At 45.7% G+C, this 17985-nt stretch overlaps 1 protein-coding gene across 1 annotated transcript in view; it reads right to left on the minus strand.

Annotated features, from left to right (window-relative positions):
* Positions 1 to 17985, minus strand: part of Thsd4 (thrombospondin type 1 domain containing 4) — a 572599-nt gene that overhangs the window by 270799 nt on the left and 283815 nt on the right. Inside the window, exon 7 of the mRNA XM_050151848.1 lies at positions 15537 to 15673. Within this exon, the coding sequence (XP_050007805.1) occupies positions 15537 to 15673 (137 nt within the window). The remainder of the gene's footprint in view (positions 1 to 15536; positions 15674 to 17985) is intronic.

A 17985-nucleotide genomic window follows, 5' to 3' on the forward strand; every position in this document is an offset into this window, starting at 1 on the left:
GCATCTCTGTCGTATTGGATAATGATGTTTATTTATGTTGACAGAGGAATTTAAAATCCAATTCTTTAACTGCTAACGATAGATATGTCCCCACCATCTGGAATGTGACGGCCATGTCAGGGTATGTGACAGATGGAACAGGGTTCTCTGGGTGGTGCCTTGGGTGGTGCTGAGGCCCTACCGGGAGAATCAGCCCCACTATGTCCTGGTTTGCCTGCACGGCTGCAGTGAGGGAGAAGAATGGAGTCTACACAATCACTGGCTGTGTTTACAGTTAGTCCTCAGTTCTCACCGCCTCTCCTTTAACCAAATCCATCCACCCAGCCGCACCTGAAAGCCACTAATATTGAACTTTTCGTCACCTTTATTCAGAAATTTGTGAGTTTCTTCTAGGTCAAGTCATCCACACTCAATGTGTGATCGCCCTCTAGGGATGAGTGGTGGTAACTGCAGGTTCCTCTAAGCAGTGTTTCCTTCAGGCTTCAAGAATTATGGAGAGAAAACAGGAAGGACACTATTGACAGCCTTCATGCATCTAGCATGGAAGGTAACTGTAGCTTTTGTTTTTGAAGACTATGCCATGCAAGGATGGAAAAATAAGTTAATAACTCCAATTTTTTATAACTGCTAGGGTTTTTTTTTTTTTTTTGTATACACTAAAATCGGTCATTCCTCAAATGCTGCCAAAGTTCTACTGGGAATTAAGGATAAGATGTTTCCTAAATGGTCTGTGCCACCAAAATATCTGATGTTGCCTTGGGAAAAATAACATCTCTCTGGACCTGAGTCTTCCCACCGTGTTGTGTATATTCTTAGGGCAGTGAGCATCCTAGTTAGCCTTAACTGACAGCTTGACACAGCTTAGAAACATCGAGAAGGGAGTCTCAGATCAGACTGCCTTGGGGCAGTAGGGAGGGCAGCCGTCTGGATTGTTAATTGGCTTGGGATGCGGGCATCCCCACCATGGGTGGCATCATTCCCTATGCAGGAAGTCCTGGGCTATGTGAGAACTAACTGGTCATGAGCCTATGAATGAGCAGATTTCTATGGCTTTTGCTTCACGTTCCTTCCCTGTCTTCCCTCAATAATGGACTGTGTGTGACCTAGAAGTGAAAAGCCAAATAAATTCTTTCCTCCCCTAATTTGTTTTTGGCCATGGTGTTTGTCATCGGAACAGAAGGGGAAGTAAAATAGTGGCTCATGTGGCCTAAGCATGACAAGGGTCACGTGCAGGCATTTCTACCTGACATCTCGAAATGGTTGTTACTTGGTTTCAAGCAAGCAGAAGAAATAGCGAAGTTAAATCAGTTTAAGACTCTTTGGAGAGGGGCTGGAGAGATGGCTCAGTGGTTAGGACCACTGGCTGCTCTTCAGAGGAAGAGAGTACAATTCCCAGCACCCACACGGAGGCTCATAACCATCTGTAATTCAAGTTTCAGGGGATTTGATGCTTTTCTGATAACTGTTGGTACCAGACACACATGTGATACACAGACATACATGCAGGACTCATGAGAGTTAACAAATCTTTAGTGTGTAAGCTTTTGGGTGGGATTTTCTGTACCTGCAGCCAGCATGCCAAGACATTCTAGAAGGAAGCAGGAGCAGACATGCTGGAAGGACCGAGAGATGGAAGGAGGTGACTAGCAGCGGGCCAGTGAAGAGGATGGAAGCTCGCCGGGACGGAATGACCCAGAACAATAAGGGAGAACGGAAGACCGTGCAGAAATGTCTGCAAGTTTATCAGCAGAAGAGCAATGTGTTTATATTCATATTTCATAAGATGGCACTGGCAAGTGTGTATAAGAAAGAGCAACCTCAGAGACAGGAAGGCCCAGGAAAGCCACCTCTTCTCTAGACAGTGATGATGAAGACTTAAAGAGGAGGAGGGACACACAAAGCTGCTAAGGGGCACATTCCTTCCGGGTCTTATCACTAATGCACCAAGGGACAGAAGGAAGAAATCTATGCTGATGTTTATATATCTGGGCTGGCTGACTGGTGTTGTTCATGAAATCGGAGAAACAAACAGGCAAACAGCAGCAAACCCATCGCTGATGTCAAGGTTATTGTCTTCTGGAGAGCTTGATGGGTAATGAAAGGTGTAAGTTCAGTTTTAATTACCCCAAGCCTTCAGGTTCCCATTGGAAGCTGGGTGGAGCTATTCTGCATGCTGTTGCTATGGGGTAAGGCACAGATAAGTGTGTTACAGAGCCAGGGGTAGGGGAGTGAGGGTGGAGGTGGGGGATCTTGTGTTTAATGCTTTGACTCACACAGAAAATACCGGGAGTCTAGGCCTGTCACAAGTAAGCTCTGAATCCTACATCATCCTACAAGAGCCTATGACTAAAATGATGTTCCTGACCCATGTTTTGACCTCATGACTTGGGCATCAAGCTGCCTACTTGCAACTGCCATTTGGAACTGACCAGAAGAATGACCTAGCACAGAGAATCCCCTGCCAATGGAGTTGATGGGGTCAAAATGTGGGTTCTGGGCAAATATAGGGGTGGCACACCTGTGCTAGATGGCTGTAGGGGCTACCTAGGAACACCTGGTAAGAAACGGACAGGTTATATGAAGGGAGGAGAGTCCTGCTGCTTCCCGAGGTGGTCTTGTGCACGACTTGTCATTTAAACATGTCTTCTGTGTGAGGACTGTTTTCTGACTCACTGTGCGAGACAGTGGGAAGATCAAGGATGAACAGGACAAGATCCCTTGCAAGGTTAAGGTGCTTCGGGCATCCACAGGGAGGTAGACATGCAAACTAAAAGGGGCAATAGAGAATGGCAGGTGTAACCAGACATGGTGGTACACACCTAGAACCCAACACTTGAGAGGCAGGGGCAAGAGGATCAGGAGTTCAAGGCCAGCCTGGGCCACATAGTAAGATCTTGTCTAAAGAAAACAGGGGGACGGCAGGAGGCAATGCCTCTTGTCAAGATCAGAAATTCAAGAGCAAGTTCAAGGAGAGAATAAATATAAGGAACCGGGATTTGATGCAAGGCGGTGAGGAGGTGAATCAAGGTGTGTTGAGGTGAATCGCTAAGTGTGGAGCCCAGGACAGAGGGAGGACTAGGTTGCTGAGGACAAACACACTGACTCTCTTGCTATATTTCTGCTCTGGTTTGTTAGATTTTCTGTTGAATTCTTCAGAACTCCTGACTTGTAGCCTCTTAGCAGCAAAGGGATGCAGGGATGATCTTGTCCGTGCCTGTGCTTAGCAGAAACATCCCCTTCCACCTCTTCACTCGTCTACCGAGTTCATCAGTCTGTCACACTCAGCCTGGACACTCACTGGTGTCCGCCACTCTGTCCTGGCTGCCTAGTCAGGGCGTTGAGACAGGGTCTCATTTACGTAGCCCAGGTTGGCCTTGAACACACTCTGTTTCAGGAGGATGACCTTGAATTCCTGATCCTCTGGCTCCACCTCCATAGTGCTGGGTTCACAGGTACCCACTACTATGCCCAGTGCTATGCAGTGTTGGAAATGCTTCCTGCACGCCAGACAAGCCTTCTCTCCAGCGCTGCATCCCTGCGTGTTAGTGCTTTCTTGTACTGGCTAAAGATCAAAGCCTTGAGCTGGGGTGATTGTGGGATTGTCAGATTCCAAGCTGACAAGAAGTACCTATCTTTCCCTCTAGCATTTGCCTCAGACATTCTTCTCCTCCAAATGCACAAATAAGCAAGAACATCTTTTACACATCTTAGAACATTTTGAAATCTTAATTCTTCAACACAGAGTGTGCTAGCTAAGTGGTACGTGCTTCAGAGTGGATGGCCAGAACCTGGCTTTGAATATAGCTTTAAAAAAAAAAAAAGCTTTGCAAAAAAGTACATCTTGTAAGCCTTTAGAATGAAAAAACAAAATCTGGATGGTGCAGTTCTGAAAATTGCCAGCAGGGGGCTCCCAACAGTGAGAACACACTGGCAAGGGCTGGGGGTTTGGCTTCACACCACTGTTTTGTTGTTGTTGTTTTCTTCCTTGAGAACTGAACGGCCTTTTCCTCCTAGCAAAAGTCAGCATTGCCGTTTCCTAGCCCAAGTTAATGGCCTAGCAATGCCAGGAGTCCTCTTGCACATAAACGAATGTTTTCCTGTTATTTACAGTTCAGACCCAGCTGGTCAGCGGGGCAGCCTGGGTTGAGGGACCCTGGGGCAGAAGGGACAGTGTTGCCATTCACCTTCTTGTTCTGGACAGTATTTCTGAGAAGCCAGGGAAGTCAGACAAGAAAGAGGGAAGGAACACAGGACAGGAGTCGGGGCTCCGGTCCAACCTCCTCCACTAAAGAAACACTGCAAATTCAGTAAGAAAAATAGAAAATCTTCCACTTTTCTCCCACCCAATTTTGTACTTTGAAAGACTTCAAATATACAGGAAGAGTATAGGAAAAGTATATAGAAAAGTAAAGGAAAACCCCAGAGGGTTAATACCAGCCTCCCCGTGTCTGCTGTCTGGAGTCTGTATCTTCTGCATATTAATGGATTCCATCAACAGTTTATACGTATTAGTCAGTTCTGTCAACACTGATCTTAAGGTCAATGTTCTGTCCTCAAACTGCTTAGCAGGGTGCTCAGGTGTGTGTGAAATCTGTGTGCGAGCATGTGAGAGAGAGAGAGAGAGAGAGAGAGAGAGAGAGAGAGAGAGAGAAAAGAGGGTGGGAAACCCAGAAGCTGAGGCTGGGGATGCCAGCCAGGCTCAGGGACACTGCCCTGACAAGTTACCTGTGAGAAAGACAAAGGAAGAAAACATCTAAGCCAAGGGAATTGCTACCTGGAGGGCCGAGGAGTCAGAGGAACTGTCCTCTGGAACAAGCCAGAGTGCCAAGGGGCTCACGTGCCAAGAGGCTCACATGCATCTTCCGGTTTAATTCTCACAACCCTGTAGGGCCAGCGCTGTAACCAACCCCTCTTTATAGAAGGGAAAAATGAGGCTCAGAGCAGTCATGTGACTTAACAGAGGAGACCCAGCCTGGGAAGGGCAGCTGAGGAATCCCTCCTGAATGTCATGCTGTCCTCTCAGGGCAGGTGGACACTCTCCATGGCTACTCAAGTCTTCTGTCTAAATTCCTCCCCCTCCCCCACAGTAGCCTTCTCTCCTCCAGAGACTCAGAAGCAGGTGGCTCCCTTTATCTGAGGCTCACAATTCCTTATGTCTCCTTATATCATAAAGTGGTTCCTGAATCCAGTCTGAGGTTCCAGAATCCAGTCACAACACCCAGGGCAATGTCCATACCGAGCCACCACGGTCGCTGCTACCCACATAGATGAACCTGGCCACATTCTCACACCACCGCTTGCCTGACATCACTATTACTGCCGCCATCGCCACCACCATCACCCTTGGCATGGTCACCCAGGACTCAGTCTCCACACCCTGCTGATCCCAGCCCTTCCCACGGCAAACAGCTTCCTTTAATTCTTCAGAAACTGTAGGCAGTGGTGTGAGCCGCCCAAGTTTACAGATTGATCCTCAGAGGCATGTGGGACACATTCGAGGCACATGAATAATATGTTTATACCGATATCTCGTTGGGGAAGTGCTAACATAAGGCTGATCTTAAACAAACAAACAACTTACTAATTTAGAATTAAGTTCGGGCAACAGTTTTTTTTTCTGTGCATAAAGTAGCTGGGTGCTGTTCAAGGCTCTTGATGTTGTCGTAAGGAGAATTCACTCTTCTAGTTCTTAACCGCAGAACTCTAGTTCCATTTATTTCATCCTGTTCTGTTTAGTCTATTGCCACCTCCCAATGAAAACAGTAATGTATGATAGACTCCTTCTGGCCTGCTCTAAAGCTCATGCAATCCCGCTATTGACCACTAGATGTCACTATCAACCAGTTCGAGAAAGCTTTCCACAACAACCCTGGAAACTTTGCCTTCAGCACCCAAAGTCCTAGGCAAAGTGCGACATGATCTGACCTATCTACAAAGGCTGAAACCCACGGTAAGACACGGGCTTCCGATAAAACATTACAGGATCCCAGTTGCAGTCTGAGAGAATCAAATATTTGCTTTTATTAAATTCTTTCCTACCATCAAGGTACGTGACGCGCCATTAACCCAGCAGGCACTGTGTTTTATTTTTATAATGTATTTGAAGATCCAAGTCGTACACACATTAAGTATTTAAGTTAGACTCCTAGAGACTGACTAGGAGCGCAATGAGGATGGGCATGCTTTGGGTTTGGAAGTGAGCCTCACCTTGCAGGAATGAGGACCCACGTCTGGTCCTCAGTGTGGCGGCATGTGCATGTAGTTCCTCCAGCACTGGTAACACGGAGAGAGGTGGATGGATCCCTGGGACTCGCTGCTCAGCTAGTCTAGCCTACCCAGTGAGGCACGCCACTGAGAGAGATCCTGTCTCAGACACAGGGTGGACAGCATCCGAGGAACAACCCTCGAGGACAGAACAACTCCTGAGCGTGCCCTCTGGCCTTTACACGCACGTGTAGATGTGTGAGCATACATGGGCACTCACAGCCTCCTCCCCGGCTACTTCACCCATGAACGGTTTCTCACAGCTCACACAGGAGACACAGAGACAGGAGGATTTGTTATGGGAACACAAGGCTGTAACTGGAAATCAGATGCTTGGATGGACCCATGCCGCCTTCAGCTCTTTAACAGAGCCGCTGGCCATCACTGATGGCCATTTCTTATTGTGGAGTCAGGGCAACAACCCTTTCCTCAGGCCCTCCACTTAGGATGTGAGGAGACGAGTGGAGAAGACGCCCAGGTCATGCCTTGCATTTCACCAGGAAGTGTAGAAGGGAAAGTAGGAGGGGAGGACTTTCCGAGTCATCAGAGGACAGGTTGATGCGCCTAAAAACTGAAGGGATGCTGGAGCCAGAGAGATGACTCAGAAGTTAGGAGTTCCTAGCACTCTCCCAGAGGGCCCAGGTCAGTTCCCAGCACCCCACAACCAGTCCCAGGGATCGATGCTCTCTTCTGGCTCCCAAGGTACCAGACATGCACAGGACGTGGGCATACATGTAGGGAAAAATGCCCATACACATACAATAAAAATAAATAAGTCTTTGTAAAAATGTGGTCCATATGAAATAGAATATAACATAAGAAGATCCTGCTGTTCACTGAAAGGCAGGAAACGACTTCAAGGGCAGAGCCATGCTGTCCAGGGAGCAGTGATTTCCCACCCTACAAATCTAGTTAGTTCTGAAATCAAGAATTATATATAGTCCCAACTTCCCACTGACCTTTGCTCTAACCTACTCTCATTTTGCCATCTGGAATTGTTGTAATTCTTGCCATGATCGTCCTAAAAGCCTTGGGAAAATCATTTCCCAAAATCAAGTAAAAAATACAATATAAACAAAAAGGTTTGCAGCCAGGTTGGTTCACCTGTATTCTGAGCACTCAGGAGGCTGAGACAGGAGGATTTCAAATTTTACAGAACCCCAGTGGCAGAGCAGAGCAGGCTGTCTTTCCTAACCATACATGCCTGTGTGTTTTATTTCTCTTTCAAAACATATAGTGTATGTGTCTGAATAAACAAACAGTCTAACAGAGTAGCATAGAAAGTCCAAAACATTTATGCATCTACAGCGGCAAAATCTCAAAGACCATCAACAACAGTAAGTGTAACTGAGCAGCCACCTGAAAAACAGCAAAATAAAATCCACACCTCATGAGACACGTAGGATACATTCCAATTGGATTCATAAAAAAATATAAGAATGTAAATGCATAGAACCATACATTACTATCAGAAACACAGCAGAGAAAGTCTCACTACATATCCAGGCTGGCCTCAGCCTCCGGATCCCCCTGCCTCAGACTCCTGAGGGCTAAAATTAGAAACGTGTACCACCATACCCAGCTTGAGAATTCTTTATAATTTCACAGTGTAGAAGATCTATGACATAAAAACCTGATAAACTGGGCTGGAGAGATGGCTCAGTGGTTAAGAGCATTGCCTGCTCTTCCAAAGGTCTTGAGTTCAATTCCCAGCAACCACATGGTGGTTCACAACCATCTGTAATGAGGTCTGGTGCTCTCTTCTGGCCTGCAGGCATACATGCAGACAGAATATTGTATACATAATAAATAAAAAAAATGATAAATTCCCCATGTTAAAAATTTAAAACTGTAAGAAGTTACAAGTATGCCGGGCAGTGGTGGCGCATGCCTTTAATCCCAGCACTCGGGAGGCAGAGGCAGGTGGATCTCTGTGAGTTCAAGACCAGCCTGGTCTACAAGAGCTAGTTCCAGGACAGGCTCCAAAACCACAGAGAAACCCTGTCTCGAAAAACCAAAAAAAAAAAAAATTAAAACTTCTGCATGAAAATAAAGAAAATCCCATCAGCAAAGGACCAGGTCAATAGGCTATCTAGCCTCACCCCTAAAAGTATTCTTGCAATGTAAAACATAGAAAAGAAATGTCTGGTGTATGAAACATCCCTACTGCTGAAGGAAACGGTCCATAGCTGAATAAAGGAACAAGCAGAGGATGCAAGAGGACAGGTCATCTAGAGGAATGTAAACAGTGATGCCTGGGTCAGGAGGGTTCATGCAGGCTGGACCCAAGACCAGGCAAGTCAGGACGCTGGGGTATACATTAAGTCTTGCCAATCAGCCAATGCCTCCTCAAGCTTCATATCCCAGGTACCTCACTCACATTAGGTCCTTAAAGGTGTGAAAGCATACTATCCCACAGAGAAATAAAATTGACTAGAGGTACCATGCATCAGAGTGGCAAAAGTCCAATTGGCTATGAAAAATGGCTTCATTTGTTGGTGGTAGGAGTGGCGTCCCTGCCAATCACACTAGGGAGCCATTTGCCATGCAGCAACTATTAACATTGCAAATTCACCATACACATCATTTAAAAAAAAGATTTATTTTGTGTGTATGTGTTCACACATGCGCACGCACACACATATGACACAAATGTGGATGTGCATAGAGAATAGAAAGGGTTGGAGTTCTAGGCAGGGACGAGTCATATAATATGCATACTGGGTACCAAGCTCTGGAGCAAGAGCTCTTAATGGCCGAGACATCCTTCCAGCCCAGGATAAGTAGACACTCTTACGTTGCTTCCGAGGGTTTATCAGCTGCTTGTAAATGCGTGAAGGAACCCAGACACATGCATTTGTTATGGCATTGCTGCTAAAGGTCAAAGACTTCGTGCGACGTACCATGCTTTCCTTACACCATCCGAACCGCACGAGTGTAAAATGAAGGGAGGCGTGCTTTAGATGCTGAGACGAGAAGCTCCCCCAACACGAGGTAAGGAAGAAAAGCACGGTCGGTGTGAGGTAGTTTGTGCAGGATGTATTGAGTGGAAGGAGAAATGATAACGCGTGAGAGTTGGAGAGATGCCTCAGGGGGTAAAGGCGCTTGCCACCAAGTCTGATGACCTGAGTTCAGTCCCCAGGACCCACCTGATGAAAGGAGAGAACTGACTCCGCAGGTTGTTCACAGCTTCCACGTGTGCGAGCTCTGGCACATGCATGCATACACAGAGACACGTAAACACACAGTAAATAAATAAATGCAAAAACTTTTGAAAGAAAAAACAATAAAATACCAATTGTCAAGCAGATGAATAAAAACCTGTCTTCATGAAGATGTTTATCAAAAGATATCTTTCCTCTTGCAGGATGGGAAGGGTAATATTTTTGATGCTTAAATTAGATAAATGTCTGACTACCAAAAACACAAAATATGGTTATAAAAGCATGAAGTCCTAGGTTAGCCATCCAGCACCACACAAGACAGTGTGGGGGTGTATGCCTGTAATGCCAGGACTGGGGAGGTGGAGTCGGGAGGAGCAGAAGTCAAGGTCATCCTTAGCTACTTAGGGAGTTCAAGGCCAGTCTGGAATGACAAGACCCTGTATAAAAAAGAGCAAAATGAAAAATAGTGTCCTATATGTTTGTCCTCCAATGTTGATGTCTATCGAGGTGTGCATTACTCCTGCCTGTCTTTCCAGTGGTTTCCCACCAAATTTGTGGTGGTAAAGTGATACTTGATTCACTCAAACTTTCACAGAAATTTATAGGGGGTGCCTAAAGATGGTGTTGAGATGACATATGTCCCCTTCACATCTTCACCAAGACATCCAAGCCAGGCCCCACTCTGGCCATCACTGTGCTAAGAACACTATGCCCATAGCAATAAGAGTACAATCCAAGTTACTAGTAGCTGACACATGTTGCTTCTGCAAGGACATGTACAGGGACCCAAAGGAAGCAGGTTACTTCACCTGGGCTGGCTAGTGTTTGCCAACCTCACACAAGCTAGAGTCATCTAGAAAGAGCAACCCCAAGCGAGAAATTGCTTCTATCACACGGGCCTGTTTATGGGCAAACCTGTTGGGCATTTTCTTGATTAGTGATTGATGTGGGAGGGTCCAGTCCAATGTGAACAGTGCCACCCATGGGCAGATGGTCCTGGTATACAGAAGCAAACTGAGCACGCTCTGGGAAACAAGCCAGTAAGCAGCAGCCCACTATGGCCTCATCCTCCGTTGCTGCTTGCAAACTCCTGCCTTGAGTCCCTGCTCTGATTCCCGTTCAATCCAGACTATAGCTGAAAGCGGAAACCAACCCTTTCACAGTGCCCATTAGCCCCTTAGTCCAAATAGGCTGCATGGGCTGTCCAGACCTGCATAGGTCTCTGAACCCCTGATGCTTTATGTCATGGCTTGGGGACAGTAGTACCTACAGGTGTGATGGTATCAAATGAGCATTGTATAGCGGTACCTATACCAGGACAGATAGTAGCCTCAGCGCTGGGACAAACGGTAGCCCCAGTATCCAGACAGATGGTAGCCACAGTGCCAGCTGTGCTTGGTTTAGGGGCAGGGCCTCAGTGGATGTTTCCCCTCTTCCTAGTACTAAGTGACAGGTACAACCCCTGCCAATTTAGATAGAGCCCTGCAAGATCCCCACCTCTTCAGAAAACCATGGGAAGGGCCACGAACCTTGCTCTTCCTCATGCATTCATGCACGGAGGGGCCATTAGGACCACACGGGAAGCTCTGGGCATCCTGTCCGCAATCTTACCCACAGACCCGTTTTCATATTGGACACCCAGGATGGCCTCATATTCTATTCCTGACTCATTGTGTCATCCTGTTTCCAGGGGAGTCTGTTGAGACTTAGACAATGACGTAGTGGAGATTTCCAATGCTAAATCCAGCACAGGTTCAGGAAGATGTAAGGGTCCCCTTAGCTAAGGATAGCCCCACCATGAGACCAGAATAACTATGGGCAGAGAGCAGAAGTAAGTACAAACCTGGCACCTCAACATCTGCCAGACCCTGCACACCTCATGTGAGTCAGGTCTTCCTATTCCGGCAGCTGGAGGTCGATGATACTGCCTCCTCTTGTCACCTGGACCCTGTGCTCCTCAGACACCCACTGTGACAGTCCACTTAGTGAGACTTTCCACAATTATTAATGTTCTCAGGACCCTGGTAACTGCCAAGAACTCCTCCAACTTTGTAATTCTTTTGCCACTCAACAGGCTTTTTATTATCTTTTTCCTCTGGGCTTCAAGCCTAGTATGGTAGGAACCGTGTTGGTCTTTTCCATTGTTTTAGTGCCAAAGCCTAGCCCCAGTGTGTGGCAGGGATCCACTAGCTATTGAATGGATAATTATGTGTAGTACTGAGGATAATATAGAATTATATATGACACCTGGTGGGCAAAGAGTTAGATACCTGAAGAAGACGGCAGCCGTGTCTCACTTAAGCTGCAGACTCAATGCTCCTGTCGAAACAGTGACTAAGCCACCGGAGCATCTTCCTACACACATGTACCCCAGAAGGGTCTGTACCCTCAAAAGACTTGGATTTCACTGAAGCATCATTCGCACTATCCTTGTACTCCTTTGCGCACTACATTGGTGCGCTTCCCCTAAGATCATGAGAGGAAATTGCCTAAAAGGGAAATCCTGTCCCTCATGATCTGGGAAGGCAAAGGGTCATCTTCTGGCGTGAATACACAACCTGCCACATAAATACCCATAAAAAACTTTAACATTCACAACACAGAACTCATCGGGTTGTTTCCCAGATTCCTTGAAGTGCTTGCTTTGTTCAGTAAACTTCTGTTCTGTCTATGTCTCTAGACTGAATTCTTCACTGCAAGAAGACAAAACCCAAGAGACCCCTATAATGTTCAAGTGTGCATGTGTGTGTGCGCATGCACACACATAATTAGAATCAAGAATATATTAATCAAGAAATCAAGACAGACTTAACATGTTAGGGAGTCGTCCAAGTGGCTAAAAATGAGAGAAAGAATACCCAACAGAAAGAACTATACAACCCGGGAAATTCATCAGGTTTATGCTCAGTTTCACTTTGAAGGCAGATTGCCACAGGCAATGCCTCGTTTGCTGGAGTCCTGGAAGCTAGGCTTCCATACACTGCTTCACACAAGGACTTTCCGAGCTTGTTTGAAGATTCTAGCAGGGGGGCACAGCTACTCTTGTACTCTTCAAAGAAAGTTCTTCCTTTCTCAGGGCAGGCCACCCCCTTAGACTGTGTAGGAAGCTTCAAGAGGGTGCATACTACAGGAGCAGCGAGGGAGCAAGGAGGCGCCTGCTAGCCTGCGGGATCAGCCTGCAGCCAGGTCCACTCACATCATGCAGATTTTAGGAGGTCCCGAGAGCTGAGCAAGGGCTGCAATTATGATCCCCTATTAACCGTATTCTTGGTTCTGTTAAGGAGAGGTTCACCGACAACTTCTCAGTTTGCTTATTCATTCATGTATTGAAGAAAATTTATTGAATAATTTTTAAAAATTAAGCACTGAAGATAAAATACATATGATTACATATAACACACACACATCATATATAATTGTCTTTCTGGTTGAGGTGCCCAGGCACCGTTGACATAGCATGATGGCCTTTTAATGTCACCAGCACTTGGTTCCATTAGAAGCATTTGCTGGAGCAGCAATCAAAGGGAGTCCCCAGTGGGGCACCTAAGCCTGAAATTCAAGTAAATGAGAAGCCTTCCAACCTTCTCGAGGCTGAATCATGGATGCAACTGTCTAGAACAGATCACCCAGTTCTATTAGTCAGGTACGATTCTATGCAGAGCCTCCAAGAGGCTGGCAAGACGGCTCAGTGGCTGAAAGATGCTTACTGCCGAACCTCTGGATCTGAGTTCCATCCTCCGGAAACCACATGGCAGAAGGAGGGAACTATTCTTCCAAGTTGCCCTCTAGCCTCTTAAATGCATACCAAATACACATACTCACAGAAGAAAAAAAGTGTGTGTGTGTGCGTGTGCATGCGTGTGTGTGCGTGGGTGTGTTTGTAGCAGAATCCACTAACCAAAGCTGGTAAGCAAAAGAGAAGAGACAATTTAGAACAAATGAACAGAGAAATGGGTGTGTGCCTATTAGCCCCAGGGCTGGGGAGGCAGAGATAGGAGCTCAACTGGAACCACCACTAGCCTAGCTTAGCCTTTCAAACAGTGAGTTCCTGGTTAAGGGAACGATCTTGTCTCAAAAATGAAGGCAGAGAGCAACTGAGAAAGGTAGGCTTGTCAACCTCCAGCATCTAAATGCATGTAACACACACACGCACGCACACGCACGCACACACACACAGCATATAGTACAGGACTCAGCACATAGCACACCAGAGGGTTCTTTGCTGGCTTGCGCAGTGCTAATGCTTGCCCTGATGGGATGCTGAAGTAGTCTGTTCTTCACAGAGCACCGACTCCTGGGATGTTTGTGTCAGGAAAATCTTTTTGTACACTGCATGAAGGTGTGTCTGTTTAACCTCACCTGCCTAAGGCACCTTCTGATTGGTTTAATGAAGAGCTGAATGACCAATAGCTAGGCAAAAGAGGATAGGCGGGACTTCCAGGGAGAGAGAGAATATCTGGGAAAGAATCTAGGTGCCAGAGATTTACCAGCTAGACATGGAGGAAGTCAGAGATACGGTACTGAGGAGAGGGAACGAGTTACATGGCAGAATGTAGATTAACATAAACAGGTTAATTTAAGTTTTAAGAGTTAGCTGGGAATAAGCCAAAGCTAAGGCCAAGATTTGGAATTAATAAAAAGTCTCTGTGTCATTATTCAGGAGCTGGCAGACCAAAGAAAAAACCATTACAGGTTTGGCTCCTCCAAAAACATTTCATTCACATGGGAAATCAAGGAGAGCCTCTGTCTCCGTCATTCTCAACTGCCTTCATTCTCCACCTGATATGACCAATGCTGTTACATTTTATTTGAAACTTTCTCATGGAAACAGCACCGATGGATGCATCTCCTCTGAAGATTAATATTGTAATATAATTCGGGAAACTGAGACTGCAGGAATCTTTGTGACCATGGGTCACTGAGGCTAAACTCGACAGAATTCATACCAACAAGTTGCTCTTTTAAAATAAAAGAGAAGTTTCTAAGCCACTGGGGGTGGGCATTGGAGAGATGGTTCAGTGGGTAAATCACCTGCTATGCAAGCAGGGGTCTGAATTTGGATTCTCACTGTCCACAAAATGCCAAGTGTGGGAGTACAGTAATCCCATGGTGAGATGGGAGGTGGAGGCAGGAGAATCCCAGGAAGCTTGGACCAGCAAGGCTGGATGGAATACCAGCAGAACACAGAACCCTCTCTCCAAACAAGGTAAAAGATAGACTGACTTTATCCTCTACTCCACGCATGTGCTGTGGAAGAGGCTTGCATCTGCATTCATACACACGAATACTTATACAGAAGGGTTGGTTGCGTTTTTGTTTTGGAAGGCAATGAGGGAGGAGGATGTACATAGAGATATATAAATTATACTTTATTCACTTTAGTATTAAACACACAGAAATTTACATTCAAAAACGTTATAGCCAAAGGGTTTCTCCTTGGATGAAAGCCAATCAGGCCATCTTTGGCGCGCTAACTGAAAGAGCATTGCAGCCCATTTTGCAGGGACAACAATTAGGCCTTGGCTTCAGAGGTCCATTGGTAGACGAAAGGAGGACAGAGGGCCAGGTAGAGACACATGCAGTTATGAAGTCTGTGCTCTCTTAGTAAGATGCATGTTTTTAACTAAATCTGCCCCCACAGAATGTGTGGTGAGAATTCATAGAGTAGATTTCAGAAGGTTGAGGAGGTGGGAAACTTCTTGTTTAAAGTTCGCCTTCTGCTATTAAAGGCGCTCAACAACTTTCCTCTGGAAGCTTGCCTCGAATGGGGAAGGCAAAATAAAATAGACCAGTCTCTTAAAATACCATTCACACATTGGCGCCGTCCATTTCCAACTAAGACAGCCATGCCCTTTCTACAACCTCGACTTCATAGGTGGAGAAGGAGCACCAGACATCACCAGGAAAGACAGTGTCAAGTGTCAAGGCCCCTATGAAGTATGCCGTGTGCAAATAAATCGGTTAATGATTGAAATGCTAGCATGACACGGCGCTGCTCTCAAAGATCAAACACTCTGAGCCGCCAAGCTGGCTCACCTCCGCCCTGTGAAACCATCGGCCCCAGGTTAAATACCCGCACCACAGACTCCCAAGCCCGGTGGCCCTTACCTTGCACTGTCCCGAGACACAGATGGCAGTGCCGTTCTGATCACAGGGGGTGCCATCAATGACCTTCTCAGCTTGGCGCACGTAGAAGCGGTAGCCGGTTGCTTGGCAGTTCAACTCGCACTTGCGATTGCCCTTTACTATTAAAAAAAAAAAGAACAAAGATGAGGTATGGGTGACCTCAGCTCTGTGGAGTCAGTCCTGGCTCTTCCACCTATTTTTATGGAGATAAACTTCACATAACATAAAATTAACTGTTTCGACCAAAGTGGGGTGAGTATACTCATAGATTGTAGAACCAATTGCCACAAAAAAATTTCAAAATATTTTCATTATCCCAGAAAGGAACCTCATGCCTGTTAGCTCTTCATGTTCCTCCTTCCTCCAGAGCCTGGCAGCCACCAATTTACTTTCTGTCTGTTTTCAAGTATGCCTTACAGTTGTAGAAAACTCTTAGCCCTTCCGCATTGGACAGTCTGAAGAAGGAAAGGAGTTTTTAAAGGTCTCAACACAGCAAATAAAATTTCTACTTTTACACCCTACCATGATTTTTTTTGTAGTTATAGTCTATGAATTTGCAATTTTGGTGAGCATATAATTTTTAACTTTGCTGTTTTTTCTTGAACTTAAAAGCTACATGGAGACTGGGGATATGATCACTTGGTAGAATTCTTGCCTAGAAAGCATGAGACCCTGGGTTTGAGCTCTGGCATAGCATAAGTAGGACACAGTGGTACATGCCTGCAATCTCACCACTCCAAAGGTAGGAATTCAAGGTCACCTCTGTGGTTACACAGACTGCTGGTTAGGTTCATCTGGGAAGAGGGAACCTCAACTGAGAAAATGCCTGCACCAGATAGCCCTACAGGGGAGTCAGTGGGGCTTTGATTTTCTGATTGATGGCTGATGAGGAAGAACCCAGCACACCATGGGCAGTGATGCCCTGGGCAGGTGGTCCTGGACTATCCACAAACCCAGCCTAACCCAAGGAAGTTAGCTGCACCCATGAAAACAAAAGATAACCTCATGCCAGCCATCCCCAAAGAAGGAAAACACACTAAAACACTACCACTAAAAACTAATAGGAATTAACAATCACTGGTCATTAACATCTCTTAATATCAATGGACTTGATTCACCTATAAAAAGACTCAGGCTAACAGAATGGATATGAAAACAGGATTCATCCTTCTGCTGCATACAAGAAACACACCTTAACCTCAAAGGCAGACATTACCTCAAAGTAAAATATTTTCCAATCAAATGGACCTAAGAAACAAGTGGGTGAGCTGGGCAGTGGTGGCACATACCTTTAATCCCAGCACTTGGGAGGCAGAGATAGGCGGATCTCTGTGAGTTCAGGGCCAGCCTGGTCTACAAGAGCTAGTTCCAGGACAGGAACCAAAGCTACAGAGAAACTCTGTCTTGATAAGAAAGAAAGAAAGAAAGAAAGAAAGAAAGAAAGAAAGAAAGAAAGAAAGAAAGAAAGAACGGAAGGAGGGAGGGAGGGAAACAAAGAAGTCTTAAATTGTACATCAAACCCCACAAACTAATAGCAGGAGACTTTAACACCGCACTCTCACCAATGGACAGGTCTGCCAGACAAAAACTTAACAGAGAAATAAGAGAACTAACAGATGTCAGGACTCAAATAGACTTAACAGACATCTATAGAACATTTGACCCAAACACAAAAGAATATGCCTTCTTCTCAGCACCTCATGCAGCCTTCTCTAAAACTGACCACATACTCGGTAACAGAGCAAATCTCAACAGATACATAAAAAAAAAAAAAAAGGAATAATTCCCTGTATCTTATTGGACCACCATGGCTTAAAGTTAGAATTCAACAACCTAAATTACAGAAAGCCTACAAACTCATGGAAATTGAACAGTGTTCAAGTGAATCACCCTTGTGTCAAGGAAGAAATAAAGAAAGAAATTAAAGACTTCCTAGAATTTAATAAGAATGAATTCACAACATACCCAAACCTATGGAACACAATGAAAGCAGTGCTAAGAAGAAAGTTCATAGCACTAAATGCCTCCATAAAGAAAGTGGAGATGCTCCAATGTGGGTCTCTGTCTCTGTCTCCTTTCATTGCCTGATGAAGGTTAAGATTCAGGAGGATGCCTATATGTTTTTCTTTGGGTTCTCCTTCTTATTTAGCTTCTCTAGGATCACTAATTATAGGCTCGATGTCCTTTATTTATGGCTAGAAACCAAATATGAGTGAGTACATCCCATGTTCCTCTTTTTGGGTCTGGCTTACCTCACTCAGGATAGTGGAGCACCGGACAGAAATCTCAAGGTCCAAATCAGGAGCAGAAGGAGAGAGAGCATGAGCAAGGAACTCAGGACCGCGAGGGGTACACCCACACACTGAGACAATGGGGATGTTCTATCGGGAACTCACCAAGGCCAGCTGGCCTGGATCTGAAAAAGCCTGGG

The sequence above is a fragment of the Alexandromys fortis genome, unplaced genomic scaffold, assembly GCF_014885135.2.
Source record: "Alexandromys fortis isolate MF-2015 unplaced genomic scaffold, M_Fortis_MF-2015_v1.1 scaffold_70, whole genome shotgun sequence".
In the NCBI taxonomy this organism is placed as follows: Eukaryota; Metazoa; Chordata; class Mammalia; order Rodentia; family Cricetidae; genus Alexandromys; species Alexandromys fortis.